At 35.8% G+C, this 21,511-nt stretch overlaps 1 protein-coding gene across 1 annotated transcript in view; it reads right to left on the bottom strand.

The window, feature by feature from the left end:
• The window catches only part of ORC5 (origin recognition complex subunit 5), an 85,351-nt gene that overhangs the window by 25,878 nt on the left and 37,962 nt on the right, over positions 1-21,511 (bottom strand). Inside the window, exons 9-12 of the mRNA XM_039224460.1 lie at positions 19,897-19,949; positions 18,404-18,516; positions 17,272-17,319; positions 9,503-9,613 (exon numbers count right to left, since the gene is read on the bottom strand). Coding sequence (XP_039080391.1) covers positions 9,503-9,613; positions 17,272-17,319; positions 18,404-18,516; positions 19,897-19,949 — 325 coding nt within the window. The remainder of the gene's footprint in view (positions 1-9,502; positions 9,614-17,271; positions 17,320-18,403; positions 18,517-19,896; positions 19,950-21,511) is intronic.

The raw sequence follows: 21,511 nt of genomic DNA, 5'->3' as shown, positions 1-21,511 counted from the left end.
AATAAATGATTGGTTCTGAAATCTAGGTAAGGCTGAAAAAACCAAGTGGTTTAGAGAACAATTTTTGTTTTGGATATATCAATGTGTGATGGCCATAGCACATCGACTATGAGTGTCTAGTTGGCAATCTGGGTCCACAGCTAGCTAGAAATACAGAACTGAAAAGACATCAGCAGACACACAGCATCTTAAGTTAAGGGAGCAGATAAGACAGTTCTGGGTAAATTTATTTCCCTTTCCGATTCCAAACTATCAGGGCATGACTACTCTCAATTTTGAGAATCCAACTCTATCACATTCAGAGCATCCAAGGTGAGGGAGCAATTAGGTTCTATGGATGACTTGGCACTGAGAATCCCAATTTCTCACCTAGCGGAAAGGACAAGGACTTTTCTGCAGCACCAGCTGCTGAAATATGCCTTTTTATGGGCAGGTAAGGCCAACGTCCTCCAAAAGACTCCCAATTAATTGCAAGCTGACAAGGAATCAAGACGATTTCTCATTGGAAACCCCCTTAAGCATCAACACTTCTTCTAATCATCTTTTTATAAAAGTATTTTAAAATGTAGGACACATTTCCATGATGTAGATTTTTCCAAATCTATCTCCTAGCCTATTCTTACTGAAACTCCTTTCCTCATTAAGACAAACTACTCATAAAGCTCTAATTAAGGTATGCATTTACCTATATAGTCACTGTATTAACAGTACAGGTTCTCTTAAATAGGCACGTGCAGGCACATTTCCATACATTCCTTTGCATTTTCAGCAAAAAATTCTGCCAAGTCAAATAAAATTTATTGGTGTTGAATATATCTGCCCCCAAAAAGTGAACAAAGGGTATACATTTAGTATAGTTATTAGAAGCACTACTGAGCTTTAAGCAAAGTAGTTATAAAATATTGCCTACAAAAATTAGGTACCAATATATTATTTTACTCAAAAGGTGAAAGCATAATTTATGCAATTTTTTTTTTATCCCTTAGGCAGTATTTTACAGGTCACCCTTAAGCAATGGTTCCATTTTTCTACAGTTCAATAAAAATGACTACTGCTGGGCTGATATATTCACAAAGGCAAAGTGGCTACACTGAAGAAATTTAATACCAGATTTAGGGAAGACACGAGAAGAGCAGCATAGGGGTAAACACTGTTCTTTTACAGATAACAAGAAATTCAACCTTTACCCCTGGGCCAATAGAGTAAAATATACTGTGCCTTTTTTTTTTTTTTTAATCTTTGGTAATGATTAGTATTAGTATTCCTTACCACAAAGGTAACTCTTGTGAAATATGAAACATTCCTAAATAGTTTTTAAAAAAATCTCCGGAAAGAAGCACATACGACAGAGGGGCCTGATGGCAGAATAATAATACACCCACATCAGGAGACAAAGCATCATGGCAGTCAGGCTCTTCACGGCTAGAGAAGAGCCCGCCTCTGTCACACAGCGCCCTGCTGACCTATACCGTGTTTACAATGAAATGTCCCACAATCTCGGTTGTGGCTTAAAAAAACATAGTAAGATTATTAGAAAATGTTAGCATTCAAGATATTTTCTGTGATTTATATAATTTATCTTATTAGCATCAAGTATTTAAGTTGGATACCACAGAGACACTGGAATGCCATTACAAGCCAAATGAAGCACAAATCACCAAAGAATAGCTTTTCACATTTTCTAATACTCTACTATGCAGAGAATCTATTTTGAGGGAATTTTGTTCACCAATTTTAATATATAGAAACAGAAAATAATCATACTTAAACCACTTCATATGAATATATTAAGCTAGATTTTAGGATGTTACTCTTTATATTTATGAGGTTCAAATTCTTATCCATCCATCAAATTCTTAATACTATCCATGGGATAGTATTTCATCAACTATGATTTCTGATGCTAGGGGAATAGCTAGCATCTAATAAATGTTATTACTTTTCCTGTAAAAATCTATATCAAACAACTACAATATGAAATATGCAAACTAATTTTTTAAGGTAAAGAGGTTTTATAAGTAAAGTCTATGAAATCAGTTTATTTGGTTAAAGTAGTTTTGGTTAAAAGTTTATAAAAATAGTTCAAAATATTGTATATAAAAGAGAGACCTAATAGTATAATTTTTAATTATGAAGTATTTGATATACATCCATTTGTCTTTTTAAGAGCCATTTAGTTTATAATAAGCCAAATGTAATACACTGCTTATTTGTCCATAACAAGTTTCAAGTCTTAACTGAGATTGTTTGATACCAATAAACACAACTAGCTGAGTTTAATTTACTTACAACTAAATTTAGTTGGATATTAACAAAATTTAATTATGACACAGGTATAAAACAATCATGTTCCACAACGCTAAGTTCAAGGTATGTCAAAAGAAAAGATTCAACCAACAGGTTTGTTAATTTTTTTTTAATGTTTATTTTTGAGAGAGAGAGACAAAGCACAAGCAGGGGGGGCAGAAAGAGAAAGACTGAGACACAGAATCCGAAGCAGGCTCCAAGCTCGGAACTGTCAGCACAGAATCCAATGCAGGACTAGAACTCATGAACCATGAGATCATGACCTGAGCCAAAGTTGGACTCTTAACCAATTGAGTCACCTAGGCGCCCCTTAATTTTACTTGGAAGAAGACATTTAAATACCTGTATTATTGAATAACAGGGACTACTGAAGTGAAAAATGCTAATTTATATTTAGGTATTCGTTTTCACTTTAAGTATTTAAGTATTAGTTCCTTCATTCAGCATATATGTCCTCCCAGTATATACACATACAGGTCATCAAGTCTAGCGCGAGCTAGAATCTGGCAACTGCACCATATACAAATGAAGGGCAGAGGAAGCTACAGACGGACTAGAAAGCCATGTGGATGGAACCCAAGGGTGTTATGCTAAGTGAAATAAGTCAGGCAGAGAAGGGCAAATACCATATGTTTTCACTTATAAGTGGATCAGGAGAAACTTAACAGAGGACCATGGGGGAGGAGAAGGGGAAAAATAGTGGGGGGAGGGAGAGAGGCAAACCATGAGAGACTCTTGAATACTGAGAACTGAGGGCTGATGGGGTGGGGGGGAGGGGAAGGGGGGTGATGGGCAGGAGGGCACTTGTTGGGATGAGCACTGGGTGTTATATGGAAACCAACTTGACAATAAACTATGAAAGAAAAAAAAAAGAAAGTCCTGAGGGCAGGAACAGCATTTTCTTCACATTTGTATTCTCTTTTTAACACAGTGCCTGGAGGGGCGCCTGGGTGGCACAGTCGGTTGGGTGTCCCACTTAGGCTCAGGTCATGATCTCACAGTTTGTGGGTTTGAGCCCTGCATTGAGCTCTGTGCTGACAGCTAGCTCAGAGCCTGAAGCCTGTTTCAGATTCTGTATCTCCCTCTCTCTGACCCTACCCCGCTAGGGCGCGCGTGTTCTCTCTCTCTCTCTCAGAAATAAATGAAACATTAAAAAAAAATTAAAAATAAAAAACAAAAACACAGTGCCTGGAACAAAGCAGGCCCTCAATAAGAATCTGTTAAATGAAATTTTAAGCAAAGAAAAACACAATTCCAACTACGTTAAAAAGATAAACACTAACTTTCAATTTGAAACTTGAATTAAAGTAGGTTAGATTAAAAAATAATTTTTTAACATTTATTTATATTTGAGAGACAGAGAGAGACAGAGCACAAGCAGGAGAAGGGGAGAGAGAGAACAAGACATAGTATCTGAAGCAGCCTCCAGGCTCCGAGCTTTCTGCACAGAGCCCGATGCGGGGCTCAAACCCACGAACTGCGAGATCATGACCTGAGCCGACGTCGGAGGTTTAACCGACTGAGCCACCGAGGCGCCAGAGTTAGATGAAAATTTTTATTTAAAAAATTTTTTCTTTTAATGTTTCTTTTTGAAGGAGAGAGGGAGAGAGAGAGAGAGAGCGCGCGCGAACGTGTGCGAGCATGAGCGGGGGAGGGGCAGAGAGGGAGACACAGAATCCGAAGCAGGCTCCAGGCTCAAAACTGTCAGCACAGGGCCCGAAGCAGGGCTTGAACTCACGAGCACTGAGATCATGACCCCAGCCAAAATCGGATGCTGAACCAACTGAGCCACCCAGGTGCCCCTAAAATTTTTATTTTTAAATGTTTTTGAAATAAATAATAAAATCCCTTTTATACTTTAAAAAAGCAGAAAATTCCACAAATTTACTGTACATCTACCTATATTTGAAGAAAAATGCCAAAAATCTGTTTTTGGTTGAATAAAAGGTTAGCAGTCCTAATAAGTACTGCAAAAACATCTTCCAGCTATGATAAATTAGAGGTGAAGCATCTGCTTCAGAAAACTCGCACTGGTAAAATGACCAAATTATCATTCTGCATTCTGACTTATAATGATTTGGAAATTAGCAAAATTATTAGTTTAAATACATCCTGTATAGCTTATAAGCCAACAACTAAATCAGTAGAAAGTATAAAGTTATGTAAATGCTATTGCAATTAATGCAACCTCTGCGGGGAAAGATCAAGTTGATTCATGACCAAAAAATTCAACTGATGTAGAAATACATAGTCCAAAGATATTCCAATACGTGTATGGTATCATGACGTGAGTTCAAAAAGCAGAGAGAGTAGAAATGGAAATGTTTATTTTTAAAAAAATTTACCTGTATACTTTGCTCAAAATTTTTCTTTTTTAGACTCTTAAAAGTGATAATAAATTTATAAGGACATTTTAATTTAATTTTTTCCTTATCGAATTATGCACACCTAAACAGAAAGCCATTCAGAAAATAGATACTAATTACTAAAAAAATTCAATTTGTCAGTATGGTACATAGAATTTTTTAAAATTTTTTTCATTTTTAATTTTTTTTAACATTTGTTCATTTTTGAGAGACAGAGCGTGAGTGGGGGAGGAGCAGAGAAAAAGGGAGACAATCTGAAGCAGGCTCCAGGCTCTGAGCTGTCAGCACAAAGCCTAATGTGGGGCTCGAACCTACGAATCACAAGATCATGACCTGAGTTGGACATTTGACAGACTGAGCCACCTCGATGCCCCTGGACTACTTAAAGGAACAATGTATGTTCCTTTTCATATCTCTGGGCTACTTCTTGACATTAGAGTGCACTGTTTCTTATAATATAGCAATATAGTAATTCTTTTACAACTCATGAGTTGTGGAATTACAGTGAACTATTTTTAAAAATAATTTTTCAAAATGCTGAGTGATCAAATACCAATGATAATATGTAATATATGTAAAATTAAATACCCTTTATTTTTTAAAGATAATTTTCCTGTTTAAAAGTCACTTTATAAACCTGTACTAATAATTTTAGAAATACACTCTTCCTCTGGGAAAAGAGCAGGCAATATGGCTTAATATTTTAAAATAAGTGATACACATGACTACAATCTTGAAGAACCATATTCCCAGTATCTTCACCTCACTATAAGATTATGGAGGATGTGGGCAAGGATGTGTAAGAGAGGACAGAAGTATCAAAAGTTTGAAAAAGATCATGCAAAAAATTTCCAAATATGGTTACCATTTTTCAACAAGGAAAAAAGAAGGTAAAGAAGCATAACTGTTTTTAATATGATTCTGGAAAAAAAGACAATTCAATAGTATGTTTTCTAAAGTTGATAAGTGACTTTCAATAACATATCTGATCAAATTAAAACTTGAAAGTAATAGCTATAAGCTTGACCACTTCCTGCATGGAAATGGTATAATGTATCCATTCTAGCCAGGCTGACAATGAAGAATGAGAACATCAGAAGTAATGACCTGCCATTCACCAAGCTCAGATACATATACAAGAGCTACATTTGTTTTAGGTGAGTGAAATTTTTTAAATGATCCATGACCTTGACTATAAGATTATATTAAATTGCATAAGGCTAAACTTATCTTGAAAGTCTCAGAAAAATTTAAAACCATATTTCAATTTGATAAATTTGAGCATTAACCTATCGTAAAATGTTATATGTGCTAACATTCTTTTACTTATGAGATTAAAAAATTAATGAACAGGATTTTACCTAAAACTTCATAAAGAACATATTCAGAAGAATAACAACTACAATATTACTGCTACTAATACTATTATAAATTTGATTATCATTCTTAACTGGAATTTTAACAACTTTAAAGTTCCTTAACTTACTATTTTTTATAGCTTTTTTTAAAAGAATAGATTTAAGTAACTTAAAATACTGCAATGGAAATAAAATTTCACTTCAAGAAATTGTGAACGTATGTGCCACATTTGATCAATTTTTTTAATAGGAGTAAAATCAAGCCTCCCCTTTTTTTAAAAAAATTAATTTGTATTTATTTTTTTTGATAGAGAGAGCAAGCAGAGGAGGGGCAGAGACAGGGAGACAAAGCATCCAAAGCAGGGTCTGTGCTGACAGCACAGAGCCCAATATGGGGCTCAAACTCACCAACTGTGAGATCATGACCTGAGCTGAAGTTAGGTGCTTAACTGAATGAGCCACCCAGATGCCCCTTGATCAATTTCCTGTATGTAAAAAGTTATAATTATGTGATATGTAACAGCACATTACTATAAAATAAATCCTTAAAGGATAAAGAATAAGTGAGTAGAAAAATACATTATTATCTCATAGAGACACATTATAGCGAAAAGAAAAGAACTTATTTCCAAGTGGAAAATACTTATGCAACACAATTTTTTACCAACTGTATTTACATTTTAATGAACGTGTACACATATGTGCACATACACACATATATTTCATTATACATCAGGCAATCGTTTTTTTTCTAATAAACCAGTGTGTGAAATTAAAGCTTTCTCTATACATGAAGCAGTTTTCCTAGTTCATCTTAAAGCCAGAATGCAGCAATACTGCCATCTAGTGTCCATACCAAGGAGCACTGCCAATACAAATGTCCTATTTATTTAGAAAATTAAGTGTGCACAGGTAAATTGTCATTCCTGTGGGCAAGAGTACAGTTGATGAATGAAAGGAGAAAATACAAAAGGACCCTGGGAGTTAATGGAAAGGGAAAAAAATAAGCATGTGGGACAATTACCCTTTTTCTGAATATGATTTCAGCCACATTTTGTTCTTAAACAGAGTGTGTTACTGGACTTCCCTGGATACTTTATTGACCAAGCTCCTATCATTTTCCCTTAAATCTCTAGTCTAACTGAACTTTACTCGTTGGAAGTAAGATGTCCGCTTTATCTCTTACTTTTTATTTACCATTTTCTCATTTTTGTACAATAAACATGTATCACTTACGTAAACTAGAATTAAAGAAAAAACAATCCTACTCATTCTCCACAGCCCAGCTCCATTTTGTGCCTTCTCTGTGAAGTCGTCTTTCTCTCATCCGGCCCTATCCTCTCTGCTCTAAAATTCTCAGCAGCACTATCAAGCATCCATTTACAGCCTTACAGCATTATTGTTATGTATATGTTTTACCCCTCCCAGAATAAATTATAAGCTCTTTGAAAGGAAAAAAAAAACCATTTATTATCCTTCTTTCCATCCCCAACAAAGGTAATTTTTGGGCATCTATGAAGTGCAATCACATGTGATGCAAATGCCTTCCTTTTCTGTTTAGAACTGTCTACCTCGCTTCTCTAGACTTTGGTACATAAAAATTATTCATTGTGTCATATTTAGAATATCATTTAACCTCGGTAAGGCTGTTTCCTATAATAAAGTTCATAATACCTGCTTTCTGTTTCACAGTTATTGCCAGAGCAAAAACAAAACAAAAATGTCATATAGTGTATGTAGAAAGCTATTAACAAAATGTAAGTCTGATTAAAAAGCAATTTCAGGAGCACCTGGGTGGCTTAGTTGATTAGGGGTCTGACTTTGGCTCAGGGCATGATCTCACGATTTGTATGTTCAAGCCCCATGTTGGGCTCTGTGCTGACAGCTCGGAGCCTGGAGCCTGCTTTATATTCTGTGTCTCCCTCTCTCTCTGCTCCTCCCCTGTTCGTGTTCTATCTCTCAAGAATAAATAAACATTGAAAAAAATTTTTTAAGTAATTTCAGACAAAGCTTTTTAAAAGATATATATGAAAAAAATCCCTGTAATACAGATTAAAACTGAATTAGATTTTTTAAATTAACAGCATTAAGGCTACCAATCTACCTACCTATTACTTACATAACTTAATAACCAACTAGAATACCTTTCTTCAAGAACACAATAAATGTAGATAAGAATTTTCTATAAATTCTGACATATAAAAATTATCTAACTTTAGGGTTGAGAATGTTAAGAACGTATCTGTTTTTGGTTCTCAAAGTCTTCTTTAAATGAAAACTTAAAAGTTACCACCATACAAAAATGTTATTATTTTATATATTTTTCAACCTAAAAACATACACATATAACAAAATGCTCATTGAAAATTCCAGGGTGAGTGCTTTTCATTAATACTAATCACATCATTCATTTGCTTTATCTTCTAGGCATTCACACCATGTTGTAAGAACTGTTCTTATGTACTAATTAAGAAATCTATTGTGACCATATATTTAATAAATAAGTTTTTCTTAAAATGTCAACCAAAATAAAAACCTTAATGACTTTATTTTGTTTTTCTTATTTCATATTTTTAGGCTAGTGCTGCCATCTAGTGAAAATTCTGAGAACGTAACCATTCTGGGAATTTTTTTTTTTAAATCATACTGTGGGGGCACCTGGTTGGCTTGGCTCACGCCACAATCTCATGGTTCATCAGACTGAGCCCCACATCACACTGTGTGCTGAAACACAGAGCCTCCTGGGATTCTCTCTCTTTTCTCTGCCCCTGCCCTGCTCATGCTTGTGCTTGGTCTCTAAATAAATAAATAAATAAACATTTTTTTTAACAAATCATACTGTCAACTAATATCTATATGAGGAGTAAGGATATTATAACTTTCCTACAAATACATTTTTAAAAATTGTCTTCATTAGATTATATTTCTACATTATAATTCTTCAAATTAATCATGAAGCCACTTATTTAATCACCAAGATAATTATAATCATTTAATTTAAAAATTCCTTTATTGAGGGGCATCTGGGTGGCTCAGTCAGTTAAGCATCCAATTCTTGATTTCAACTCAGGTTATGGTCTCATGGTTTATGAGTTTGAGCCACACATCAGGGCTATCAGCACAGAGCCTGCTTGGGATTCTTTTCTCCCTCTCTGCCCCTCTCCTGCTCATTATTTATTAAAAAAAAAATAAACACACACAAAACATCCCTTTATTGAAAAAAGAAAACATCCAAAACATCAAGCTGTTTTTGTCATCAAGTTATACCTATAAATAAAAGAAAATTCAGGGATACCCTCAAAGATGCTATATTTGGAAATTTCAAGTACTTACCAAGAACAAAGTTCATACCAGTTAAAATGGTAACATATGCTGACTAAAAATCTAAATGCCTGGAACTATACCAACTATACTACTGGAAGAATTCCATAAAAATAAAGATGACAGATAATAACCTATTAGTAAGCTTACCTGGGAAAAGATGTTTGCGGTTGGAGCAACTCTGCTGTCCACAATACTATACAATATTGCTAATAACCTGTCGAGTGGAAATGGTTTTGGGCCAAGAAGATGATTGCTTGTCTGTAACAATAAAAGAACACGGATTTTATTTTTACAGAAGAGCATTCACTTTCTGCACTACAAATTCCTTGTAACAATACACATATACTGTTCCCCAAAGACCTTAACAACTCTAACTTCCAGTCTCTACATTAAAATCTTAGCTGATATGATCATGAATTATCTTTCAACTTTTCCTTCAAGGTTTTCTGACTTAGCATAAAACTAACAAGTCATCCATCTCAGTCCTGAACGTCCTGAAGATCATATCTATTTTGCTGCTGTAACTACATGTTCAGGGAGTTATCCAAGTCATTTGTCAAAACAGTGCAAATCTAAAACCAGGGTCTAGGTCCTAAGTCCTAGACAGAACTTACTCCTTACTTCTCACTATTTATTCCTCTGTGTTCCATCACCAGGAAAACACATTTGTTCCATATAAGTAATTCTAAAAAATTAGTTATAGTAAATACTAGCTTAGAAAACTAATAAAATATTTAGTAATTTATAAGCTGTCAGCCTGAAACAACCTAAACTTTAAAACTGAAAAATTGCAACATGTTCATACTTGTGTACAAATTCACATGATACAATACTTGTTATTAAAAAACTTAAGTGCTCAGGGTGACTGGGTGGCTCAGTTGGTTGAGAGTCTGACTCTGGCTCAGGTCATGATCTCACAGTTCACAAGTTTGCCCCGCATTGAGCTCTGCGCTGATAGCTCAGAGCCTGGAGCCTGCTTCAGATTCTGTGTCTCCCTCTCTCTTTGCCCCTCTCCTGCTAATATTCTCTCCCCTCCCCCCCCCACCTCTCTCCTCTTTCTCAAAAATAAATAAACATGAAAAAAGAAAAAAGAAAAGTCAAGTACTCAAGGTCCACTCAGTAAGATAATTTTAGTAGCACTGCTAGAATTTAAGTATCTATATTAAGCAATGAAAAATAAATGGAAATCTTTATTTACATGCAAGAGAATAATTATTTCTTTAAAGAAGAACGACTAAAAAGATGCCTACACAGAGTTTACAAAATGTTTATTCCAGCTGTTTATATCTAAAAAATAGTTCAGAAATCATTTTCCAGGTCTTAAATTTTATATCCTTTCTCATTAAATACTTCAAATACTTAGAAAAGTACGGAGGCCAATATAACAATGTACCCAGCACCAAATTTTATCAAACCCTGACATTATGCAATATGTGCAAAGAAATAAAACATCAGATCACATTACAGATAAACTGAAGCTCCCTTACACCCCTCTCACATCTCATTTTCTCCCTAGAAGGAACCACAATCCAGAATTTGGTGTTTTTGCCACTTTCATTACAGATTTTACACCAGTGTTACATATGTATTCATAAATAATATATAGCACTATCTGCAACATCTAATCTCATATAAATACTATTTTGGACTATCACTCTACCAAGCTGCTTTTCTCCAACATGTTTTTGCAATTTATCCATATTGATATATGTGTCTCTAATTCTATTTTTTAAAAATTGTTTTAATGTTTATTTTTGAGAAAGAGAGAGTGACAGATTGTGAGAGGTGGAGGAGCCGAGAGAGAGGGACACACAGAATCCAAAGGAGACTCCAGGTTCTGAACTGTCAGCACAAAGCCTGACACAGGGCTTGAACTCACGAATTGTGAGATCATGACCTAAGCCAAAGTCAGATGCTCAACCAACTGAGCCACCCACGTGCCCCACTCTAATCCCATTTATAAACTACCCAACAGAATTCCATTTGATGACAAATCACTATCTGCTTCTAAAAATTCATCATTATCCTTCATCACAAATAATAATGTGATGGACAATCTTGTACATTTCCCCTTGTGTACATATGTGAGTCTCCCTAAATGGAATTGCTAAATTAAAGGAAAGGGCACAGACAATGCGGTGTGCTCACCAACGTTTTGTTCTCAGGCACACAGGAAGACTACATTTCTCAGTATCATACTTCCTGCAGTTAGATGAATACGGGTGACTATGATGTAACTGACTTCAGCCTAGCCTTTCAAACCTTTAATCTTCTTTTAGTCCTTTAATCTTCTTACCCTTTGGTGGCAACTTTGGAAATCACCATGTTTTACTTGGCATCACTATAAAAGAAGGCCATCCAACTCATACTCCATTGTGTCAGGAATAACACATAAATCTTTGTCATGTAAAGCCGCTGAGGATTCGGGGGTTTGTTTTTTACTACAGCATAGCCTGGTCTATCCTGACAAATACAAAGTACAGTCACATATGAACTTTAATTATTGCCAACCTACAGAATATGCCGGCTCCTATTCTTCTACAGCAACATTTGAAAGCATGAGAATTTTTTTTTTAGTTTTGCCAATCCAAGAGCATGAAATATCAGCTATGGTTTAAAGATTCATTTCTCTCACTAGTGAATGAGGCTGATGATCATGTCAGCTTTGTTAGACATTCAGGTTCCTTTTTGTGTCATTTACCCACTTGTCAATTGGATTTTTGCCTTTTTGTTACTGGCCTGTATAGTAATTCTTTAAAAAATTCTAGATACGAATCATTTGATAGTTGTATGAGATTAATAAGAGTGGTTAACATCATGGTAGGCTTTCGAGTCAGAAAGTCCTGAAACTGCATGCTGGTTCTACAACATTAACTAGATAACCTTATGCCAGTTACTGAATTAATTTCTCTTTAATTGTTACTTAGTTTCCTCACCTAGAAAATGAAGAGAATCATAGAAACCACATTCAACAGGTCACTGTGAGAACTAAAGTAAGATCAAACACAGAGCCTCACCATATTTGGATTATAAATGCTCAAAAGCTTTTAATACAGTCATCATGATACACCTGTTTATGTGTTCTTTTTCTTTTCTAGATAACTGCCCTGAAAACAGGAAATGTTTTATTCACCTTTTTATCCCTAGCACTTCGGATCATTAAATAAATGAATGGATGAATGAACAATGAATAAATCAATGAAATGATGTTCAAGAAAGAAAGGAAAAAATAAAGGAAAATATTGAGATACCTAAATGGAATAAGTATCCCTGTCCTCATTAACACTTAGAAGTGACTTGATATTAAGTAAAAAGTTCCTAAATTCCAGAAGTAGTGGGAATCATGTGGGAGGCAACTCAGCCTAAGAATTGCATTGTGAATACCTACTTCTTTGATTTTCACTTTTTAAATTTTCTGATTATAAAACACATATCCAATTTAAAATTAAAGTGTTCTGTGGCACGTAAGGCATATGATAATTTATCTTCCTCACTGAACTGGTTTTGTGTGCTATAAATGCAAGGTGGCTTCTCACCTAGAGGGGAAGACAAAGTCTGAGAAATGCCTACAAATTCACTGTAGAGCTCAAGAAGGAAGGTCTGTAAGAATAGAAGAATCAAAAAAGGAAATCAAATCAATTATTGAGGAGTTAAATGGCATCAAACTTGGTGTCAAGTTACATAAAGAAAAATAGAGACAGAAACTTAATATGGATATCTATACCCCCCCAAAAAAACCCAGAAAACAATTCAAAGAAGGGGGGGAAGGGGACTATGAATGAGGAGAGGGGGAAAACTTTTGTTTTTCTATGTAAGCTAACTGGCAAGTAATCTGGCGTCATGCATATGCATTTGTTGAATTAAAAAGTAAAATCTTAAAAAAAAAGTGTCAACTGAGTACACACAGAAAGAATACACAATTGAAGATATGTAATATTTTCAAAACAACTGTTATAATAATTATTCATGTGGTTTGCTTTTTAAAGTTTGATGCCTGATTAGATTGAGAGCTTCAGGAGGGCAGACACAATACCTGTTCTGTTCTCTGTTATATCCATAGCATCCAGCAGAGTGCTTGGCATAAAATAAACCTTCAATCACAACTTCAGGAGGAGAGGGAACAAAAATATAAACTAACAACTGTAAAGTTTAAGCTCAGAATTTAAAACGACATGAACCAAAGACAAAAGAGGCTATTATAAAATTCAAATCAATAAGAGTAACATCAGAAGAACTAGAGTTTAGTGGTGTCTGGGGGGCTCAGTCGGTTAAGAATCTGATTCTTGATTTCGGCTCAGGTCATGATCTCACGGTTTGCTGTTCAGGTCCTGTGTTGGGCTCTGCACAGATGGTATGGAGCCTGTTTGGAATTCTTTCTCTCTCCCTCTCTCTGCCCCTCCCCCACTCATGCTCACTTGCCTGCAGGTATACTCTCTCTCAAAAGAATAAATTAACACGAAGAAGAAGGAGAAAAAGAGAAGAAAAGAAGGAGGAGGAGGAGGAGGAGGAGAAGAAAGAAAGAAAGAAAGAAAGAAAGAAACAAACAAACAAACAAACAAAGAAACAAAGAAACAAAGAAAGAAAGAAAGAAAGAATTAGCAGTAGTAATAGTAGACTTCCTTTACAACTACAGGCATCTTCATGAGGTCTTTGCTCATACGGTTCCCTCTGTCAAGACCATCCTCTCTTGGACTTGCACAAATCTACTCATTCCAAAGGGGCGGTCTGAGTGCAAGTTCTTCACAGTCCTCACTGATGACCAGCACTCATACATCTTCCACCTCAAAATTTTTAAATGTTTTTCTCTGTCTAAAGAATTGGCCTGAAATTCTGTCTTGTATTCATTCTTCAATTTTCTTCATTCTATTTATTCATTTATAAATACCCAGCAAATAACCAATTCCTGAGATACAGAAATGAAGAGATGAGCTTCCTTCCCTTAAGAAACTGGTGAGTGACAAAATTCCTCCACAATCTGGCTTCAAATGACTTGTCTCTGAAATTCACCAGATACTTTAGCCAATAAGATTTCATTATTTCTTTTACACCCCATACTTTTTTTACCTCTGCTTCTTGACTACAATCATTTCCTCATGTGGAATGCCCTCCTCTCCCATCTTTGCACATCCAGACCTCACCATTCTTGAGCACCCATTCATATGCAAGGCCTACCACAAATCCTTCCTTGACTACCCCAGCTGTAAGTACTCTCTCATATCAATCCTTTATGACCCAAAGCAACTACACACATAAGAAAGAGCGTACAAAATCAATGGTATGCCTATAGTGGAAAGCCTAATCAGAGATGTCTCAGTGAGCAGACAATACCAGAAGAATTTTTCTGTGCCAAGCAAATATATTTGGTAAGGAAATTTTCCTGTGAAACGCTGACTCTGTGTGAAGAGAGGAATAAAATCTTTCCTGAGAATTTCAATAGAAAATAGGGCTTAATGCTGATGGGGGGAGGGGGAGTATAATTCACAGTACCCACAGTTATAAAAAGATGTTATTTTTCAAAAGACATATGTGATATAGAACCACTTGTCATAAAAAAATCTGAAGATAATGTTTGGTTGTGGATATAAATACAATACATGTAGCAAAACCTGGTATGAAGGATTCCATTGCCTCCAAGACAGCAATCCCCCACCCCCATCCCACCCAAGGAGGGAGGGATTAATAAAGATGGTGGTCCGATTATGAGGGCTGAACTACTCTTTCACTTAGTTTTTTCCAGCATTTTCTTATGAAAAATGTCAAATATAATGTTGAAAGAAATCTTCCATGAACCTCTAAGGCCCTTGGAAGAGTCCACCATTAACGGTAACCTATGTGCTTACCTTCTCGTCGCTCCATACTCCACCCCTTTACCCATCATTATTCTTTCTTGGGCATTCCAGAGACTGCTGCCAACAGCATGCAGCCCTCCGAAGGCTTCCGTGGCAGATCAAAGGTTAGAGCTCAACATTTGTACAGTTTTTCTTTCGATGTGAAATTGACTTACAACGAAATGCACCAATCTTAAGTGAACATTTGCTGAATTTTAACAAATGCGAACGTATGTGTGGCCTACACCCAAATATCAAGTTGTACAACAAGAACCCCTAGAAAACCTCTGTGCCCCTTCCTGCTCAACCCCCATCTCAGCCTCTACAGAAGCAACCGATGTGCTATTTCCATGGTAGACTAGTTTGCTCGTCCTGGAATCCCACAGCGCCTGCTTTTCTCAAGGAGACTCCCCTCGCTCAGTGCTGTGTTCCTGGGATTCACTCTATTGGCTGTGCTAGGAATGTGTTAGGTTTATTGCTGAGTATCACTCCACTTGCAGGAAATGTGCCACCCTTTGCTTATCCACTTTCCATTATCCAGATAATGGATATCTGGGCTCCAGCTCATATCCCCAATAAGGTGGGTGAGTTCTAGTGCTCTTAAATGCCTGCACAGAAGTAAATGTAAAACCTTTCTAAAGAACACACTTCAGGCTTCAAAAATTCCAAATGATGAAGTTCAGCCAACAATTAAAAATAATAAAATGACCAGGAACAAGGCATTTTGTTAGCAAAGACAGAAAATGGAAAATCAGTAGACCAACAAGTCCTTCTAACACTGGAATATAAGAGAGAACATACAATATTTTTATGTTAAAGAAAAATATCACTAGGAAAAATAAAAGTCATCAGACTTGAAATAAACCAAGGAAATGTCTAAGAATTATAAATAAAATATACCGGAATCACAAAGATGATGTAAACACAAGAGACAAAGCCAAAGAGAAAGTCAAAACACAGAACTAAAGAGATCAGCCAGAACACAGCATAGAGACCAAGGGTAATGAAGAATGAGAAAGACTGAATAAACAGAGGACAGAGTGGGAAGGTCTAACCTACATCTAATCAGTGTCTCAGGAAGACAAGTTAGAGAGAATGAGGACAAGGCACTATTTGAAGAGTTAATTCATCAGAATTGAATAAAGGTATCCTTATTTAAATTCAATTAACAAAACAAACCCCAAGTAAAAACTTAAATCCCAGACTGACCTCAGTGAACCAGGAAAAAAAAAAATAAAACTACAGGAAAAGAAGTTCTCTTCTAGCTAGAGAAAAACACAGATATTAACAAAGGAATAACAGACTAACAGTGGATTTTTCAGCAGCAACAATAAAGCCAGAAGACGGCAAAACAATGCCCTCAAAGTCCTGAGAGAACACTATCAGTTCAGGAGTGTGTACTGAGAAAAACTGCTTTTGAGAACAGGAGTGAGAAACAAAACTCAGAGCTTCTGTGATGCAAAGTTTACAGGCTGAACTTCTCCATCCTTTGCCAAGAAAAGCAGCAGTGGTTTAAATGTACAGAGTGGAACAAGCGATCTGAGTAGGCCCAATGCTCCTTCTGCCAATTTCAATCTGGCCCCACACCCCTACCTTCCTAGTGCTCAGGACCTCTAATTCCTAAACTGTTCCAGACTCCTCGGGTCAAATCTGCTTGCTTTTGGACTTAGGTGGCAACCTTCTCTGGAGGCTTAGTCACCTGTGTGTGTACCTATTAACGCAGTTCCAAACCGTGCAGGTCTCTTATCTACCCTTTATCTGTCCATTCACCTTCTGTATTTCTTCAGTGTCATTCTCATGGGTGTGTCAAAGGGGAAAAGAGGAAAACCAACTGTGGTTAGTTAAAAATTCCAGGGTAATCTTTGTCATCTACGAATTCTCTATAAAAACTTGTCAACTCACTTTTATCTCTAATATCAGCTCGCTGGAATGTGCCTTCAACACTATATTCAATATAACAAAATATGGAACCTTACCATTAAGTAACTTCTTACATCCAAATGACTAATAAAAGCACACAGTCATTCACTTCCTATCATACCCTGATTTCATGAGTTCTTCCCAACAGAGATATTAAAATGTAAGTACCTTTTCATGCTTCTTTAGGAAGTTGGTTTTCTTGATTTTCCCATGATGCTGCAATTAAGGAAAATAACTGTTAAGATGGAAAAAAAAAGGTGATACTCCATAAAAACAGAAAATGTAATTTAAAACATGGCACATATAATACTTATTTCATATCTTAGGCTTTCTTATTTACTTCCACCTAAAATAACGTATTTTAGGCTACTTTGACTTAGATTTAGAGTGTACACAAGACAACTTCTGTATGTAAAGAAAAGGTGTTAAAATAGTGATACTTCCTAAAAAAACTTAATATATTGGCTCAGTACAGCATTATTGGTTTCTATAAAAACAAAACTTCCAAAGATAAATGGGTTTTTATTCATCCCTTAAGGCAGGCTGTCAATTCACATAAGAAACACTGACTGAGGACATTTAGTTAAGCACATGGGATTCAATAGTCCTTTGCTTTCATGAAACTAAAGACTAGTGGGAAGATAAACAAAACAACAAATAAAAATTTATTACAAATACATTTAATAATAAATAAAATTATACATATTTTTTCAAAAAGAAAAAAATTCCAAAATGGAATTTCTCCAACTAATATACATGCAGAAGAGGCTTCTGAATGGTCTGCATGTCAATGTATGGAGTACACAGCACCCTTAGAACTATTCCCATCTCTCACACTTTAAACAAAACCTTATTTATATGTATTGTTAAACCTAGAATTATTACCTAAGGTATACCTGAACTCTTCTGTGAAACTACGTACTTTTCCCATACTGATTATGACCTTAATTTAAAGCCTTTTTTTAGTAAGCTCTCTTTTTATTCCTTTTTTTTTTTTTTTTAAAGAGAGAGAGTACAAGTGGGGGAGAAAGACAAAGGGAAAGGAGGGAGAGAGAGAAAATCCCAAGCAAGTTCCACACTCAGCCCAGAGCCCGATGTGGGGCTCAATCCCACAGACCCTTGGGATCATGACCTGAGCTAGAATCAGGAGTTGGATGCTCAACTGACTGAGCCACAAAGGCATCCCACATAGTTAGCAATCTCTTATTCTAATCTCTACCCCTGAGAAATTACAAGTGTTGAGAAATTTCAAAATATTCCCGGAATCTTCAAAAACAAAGTAAAAAGAAATAATTATTACCTTAAGAAAGAACCTCTTGTCAGTTCTTGCTGGATTGTATGAAGCAAGGTAAGCAGCAATTAAAATAAACTTGGAATAATATGGAAGTTCCACATGAGTATATGCTGAGAGCCCTACAGAACAAAAAACTTTCATGAAGGCATTGAATAGGCTACCGCTAAGTTTCTCTTATCTTTTCTCACTTATGTTTTTTGACTTCCATATGGTGTTCTCTTGTACAAATGACCTATTCCCTAAGCTTAAAGTGTCATATAATGATGGTGGCAGCAGTGGTAGGAAACATCACTGTTAGTCATATGCTTGCTCATTCTATTATTTTTGCTGAGCTCCTTCTATTCTGAACTCTAAATCCTACTCATTCTGCCCTTCAAAGCCACATTTTCCATTAAGCATTCCCTGATGCCTTCCTATCAAACCAGAGTAGAAAATCTGTCCCTAATATGAATTCTAACTTTGAGTATTTAACTCATGGCCTGTGTAACTTTATACCTTGTATTAATAGTTAATTATATACATAAATTATATTTCTTACCAAGCTATACTGTTTGCTGAAGGAACTGTATCTAGTATGTTTTTATAGATATCCCTATAGTATGCTGCACAAAGGAAAAAAACTAAATGAGCAGATAAATAAAACAAGAGAGCCAGGCAAATAGCATTGATGTGTACAGGAAAGGAAGGAATCTGCTAGTTACAGAATATCTAGTATGTGTCAGACACTGTGCTAGGTGCCTTACTTAGACATCTCTGAATCTTTGTAATAACTTAAAACTAGACATTCTACCCATTTTGGTTGAGGACACTGAGGTGGACTCAAGGTTGTACAATTAGGGAATAAAGCAGACCAATCATTACAGATTTTCTAATGCCAGCATCTATTTCTTTCCATTGGAACATACAACTGGTGCCATCACTTGTATGGCACCTAGAGCATTTAGAAACCAAAAGAGACAAAACAGAATTGCAACACCACTTAATTTTACACCACCTCAACAACATCTAGACAGTGATCTATTTTTTAAAATATTTTCGATACGTGCTTAATTATAAGTAAAAGTTCTTCTATGGAGATAAATCCAAACTGATAAGTTTCTTTAAAGAAAACAAAAGCACAAAGTTTTTTAAACTTAACCAACAGAAATGCATCCCCCAAAGTGGGTTAACATAAAACTCATGAAGTACATATATACTGAGCTAAAACTGTGTCACACAACTCAACAAAAGCATTTAAAGAAATTAAACTGCTTGAGTTTTACAGGATATAATCCAACATTTAGAAAAGAGAAAGCTGATATTTGAATTATTTCCTCTCATTAAGTAGAGCTTCAGTTAAGAGAAAATCATTCATTCAAATATCACTGTAGCTTGTAGAGTCTTTTCTGTCACACTACTTACTGACTAATGCTAACTTTAGAATTAACATCAGTATCTTAGTTATCAGTAATCAATTAAAGACATGTCTCTGGTAACTGTCTCAACGTGTCCTTGGATACCTTTCAGTTGTGCTGGATCAGTGTCATCTTTCTGTAGCTTTTCCCACTGTGAACTGAAAGAAGACAGAAGAGTAATAATGGTTTGAAAATACATGAAATCAATATATTGGACTTAAGAGAGTTCTAGAAAAAACTAAAAATTTTTGATTTAAGAAAACAATTTCTTTACAAATAACATATATATGCAATAATATACCTGTGCCTCAATGAAATCACTGAGCGCATATTAGAATATAAACTTACATATCAACACCTAGATGTTAGTTTTAATTTTTTTTAATTTTTTAAAGTTTATTTATTTATTGGGGGGGCAGGGGCAGAGAGAGAGGGATAAAGAATCGCAAGCAGGCTTCACGCTGTGAGCACAGAACCGAACACAGGACTCGAACTCATGAACTGTGAAGCTGAAATCAAGAGTAGGACGCTTAACCAACTGAGCCACCCAGGCGCCCCAATACTCAGGTGTTAATTTTTAATCTCTTTTCCTGATCATAATTTTAAAGCTATCAGAAAGTACGAATAAATAAATAACATCACCTACCCTTCAGTATAACTCCCCATGTTTCAGTTAGCATATCAGATGCAACTGTTATACACTACTTCTAACTCTGTAACAATCTCTTAAAATAAGTACCATTTCACCAGAAAATTGAGGTCCACCCAGGACCAAGGTTAAGTTGCCCAAGGACAGGGGCGCCTGGGTGGCTTAGTCAGTTAAGCGTCCGACTTTCACTTAGGTCATGATCTCGCAGTTCGTGGGTTCGAGCCCCGCGTCGGGCTCTGTGCTGCCAGCTCAGAGCCTGGAGCCTGTTTCAGAGTCTGTAACTCCCTCTCTCTCTGACCCTCCCCTGCTCACGCTGTCTCTCTCTCTCTCTCTCTCCTAGAAATAAATAAAACATTAAAAAAAAAAAATCAAAAAAAAAAAAAAAAGTTGCCGAAGGACACCCAGCCAGTCAGTAATGGAGCTAAGACCTGAATCCTTGTAGAATGCCTGCAAAGCTCACGCCATTTCCACTGCCTCCTCTGACCTTACTTGCAATTAAAACTATTAAACAGCCTCAAATATTATTAAGAATATAAAGTAAGGATATGACAAGTCAAATTCATTAGGAAATACACTATAGTGTAGTAAAAAGACGCCCTGAGAGACAGAAGTTTTAGCTGTATGACCTTGAATAAATCAATATACTTCTCACCAAAATATAAGGCAGTTAGATGCAGTGATCTGTAAGGACCCTCTCAAACTCATTAACTCAGCTCAAAATACTAATTTAAAAATAAATGCCAGATCAGAACGAAATATCCCAAATTTAACTGTACTTCTCCAAATCTGCAAGCAGAGCTGAAAATTATGGAGATACAGGCGTACTTCATTTTATCATGCCTCACTTTGCTGTGTTTTGCAGATGGTGCATTTTTTACAAATTGAAGATTTGTGGCAACCCTGCATCAATCAAGTCTACTGGCACCAATTTTCCAACAGCAACTGCTCACTCCATGTCTCTGTGTCACATTTTGGTAGTTCTCATACTATTTTAAATTTGTTCATCACTATTATTTGCAATGATGATCTGTGATCAGTGATCTTTGATGTTACTGCTTTAACTGTTTTAGG

This window comes from Hyaena hyaena, unplaced genomic scaffold, assembly GCF_003009895.1.
Source record: "Hyaena hyaena isolate Hyena2069 unplaced genomic scaffold, ASM300989v1 scaffold_1643, whole genome shotgun sequence".
NCBI lineage: Eukaryota > Metazoa > Chordata > Mammalia > Carnivora > Hyaenidae > Hyaena > Hyaena hyaena.
Note: the sequence above shows the minus strand (reverse complement) of the source record. Positions and strands in the feature narration are given on the sequence as shown.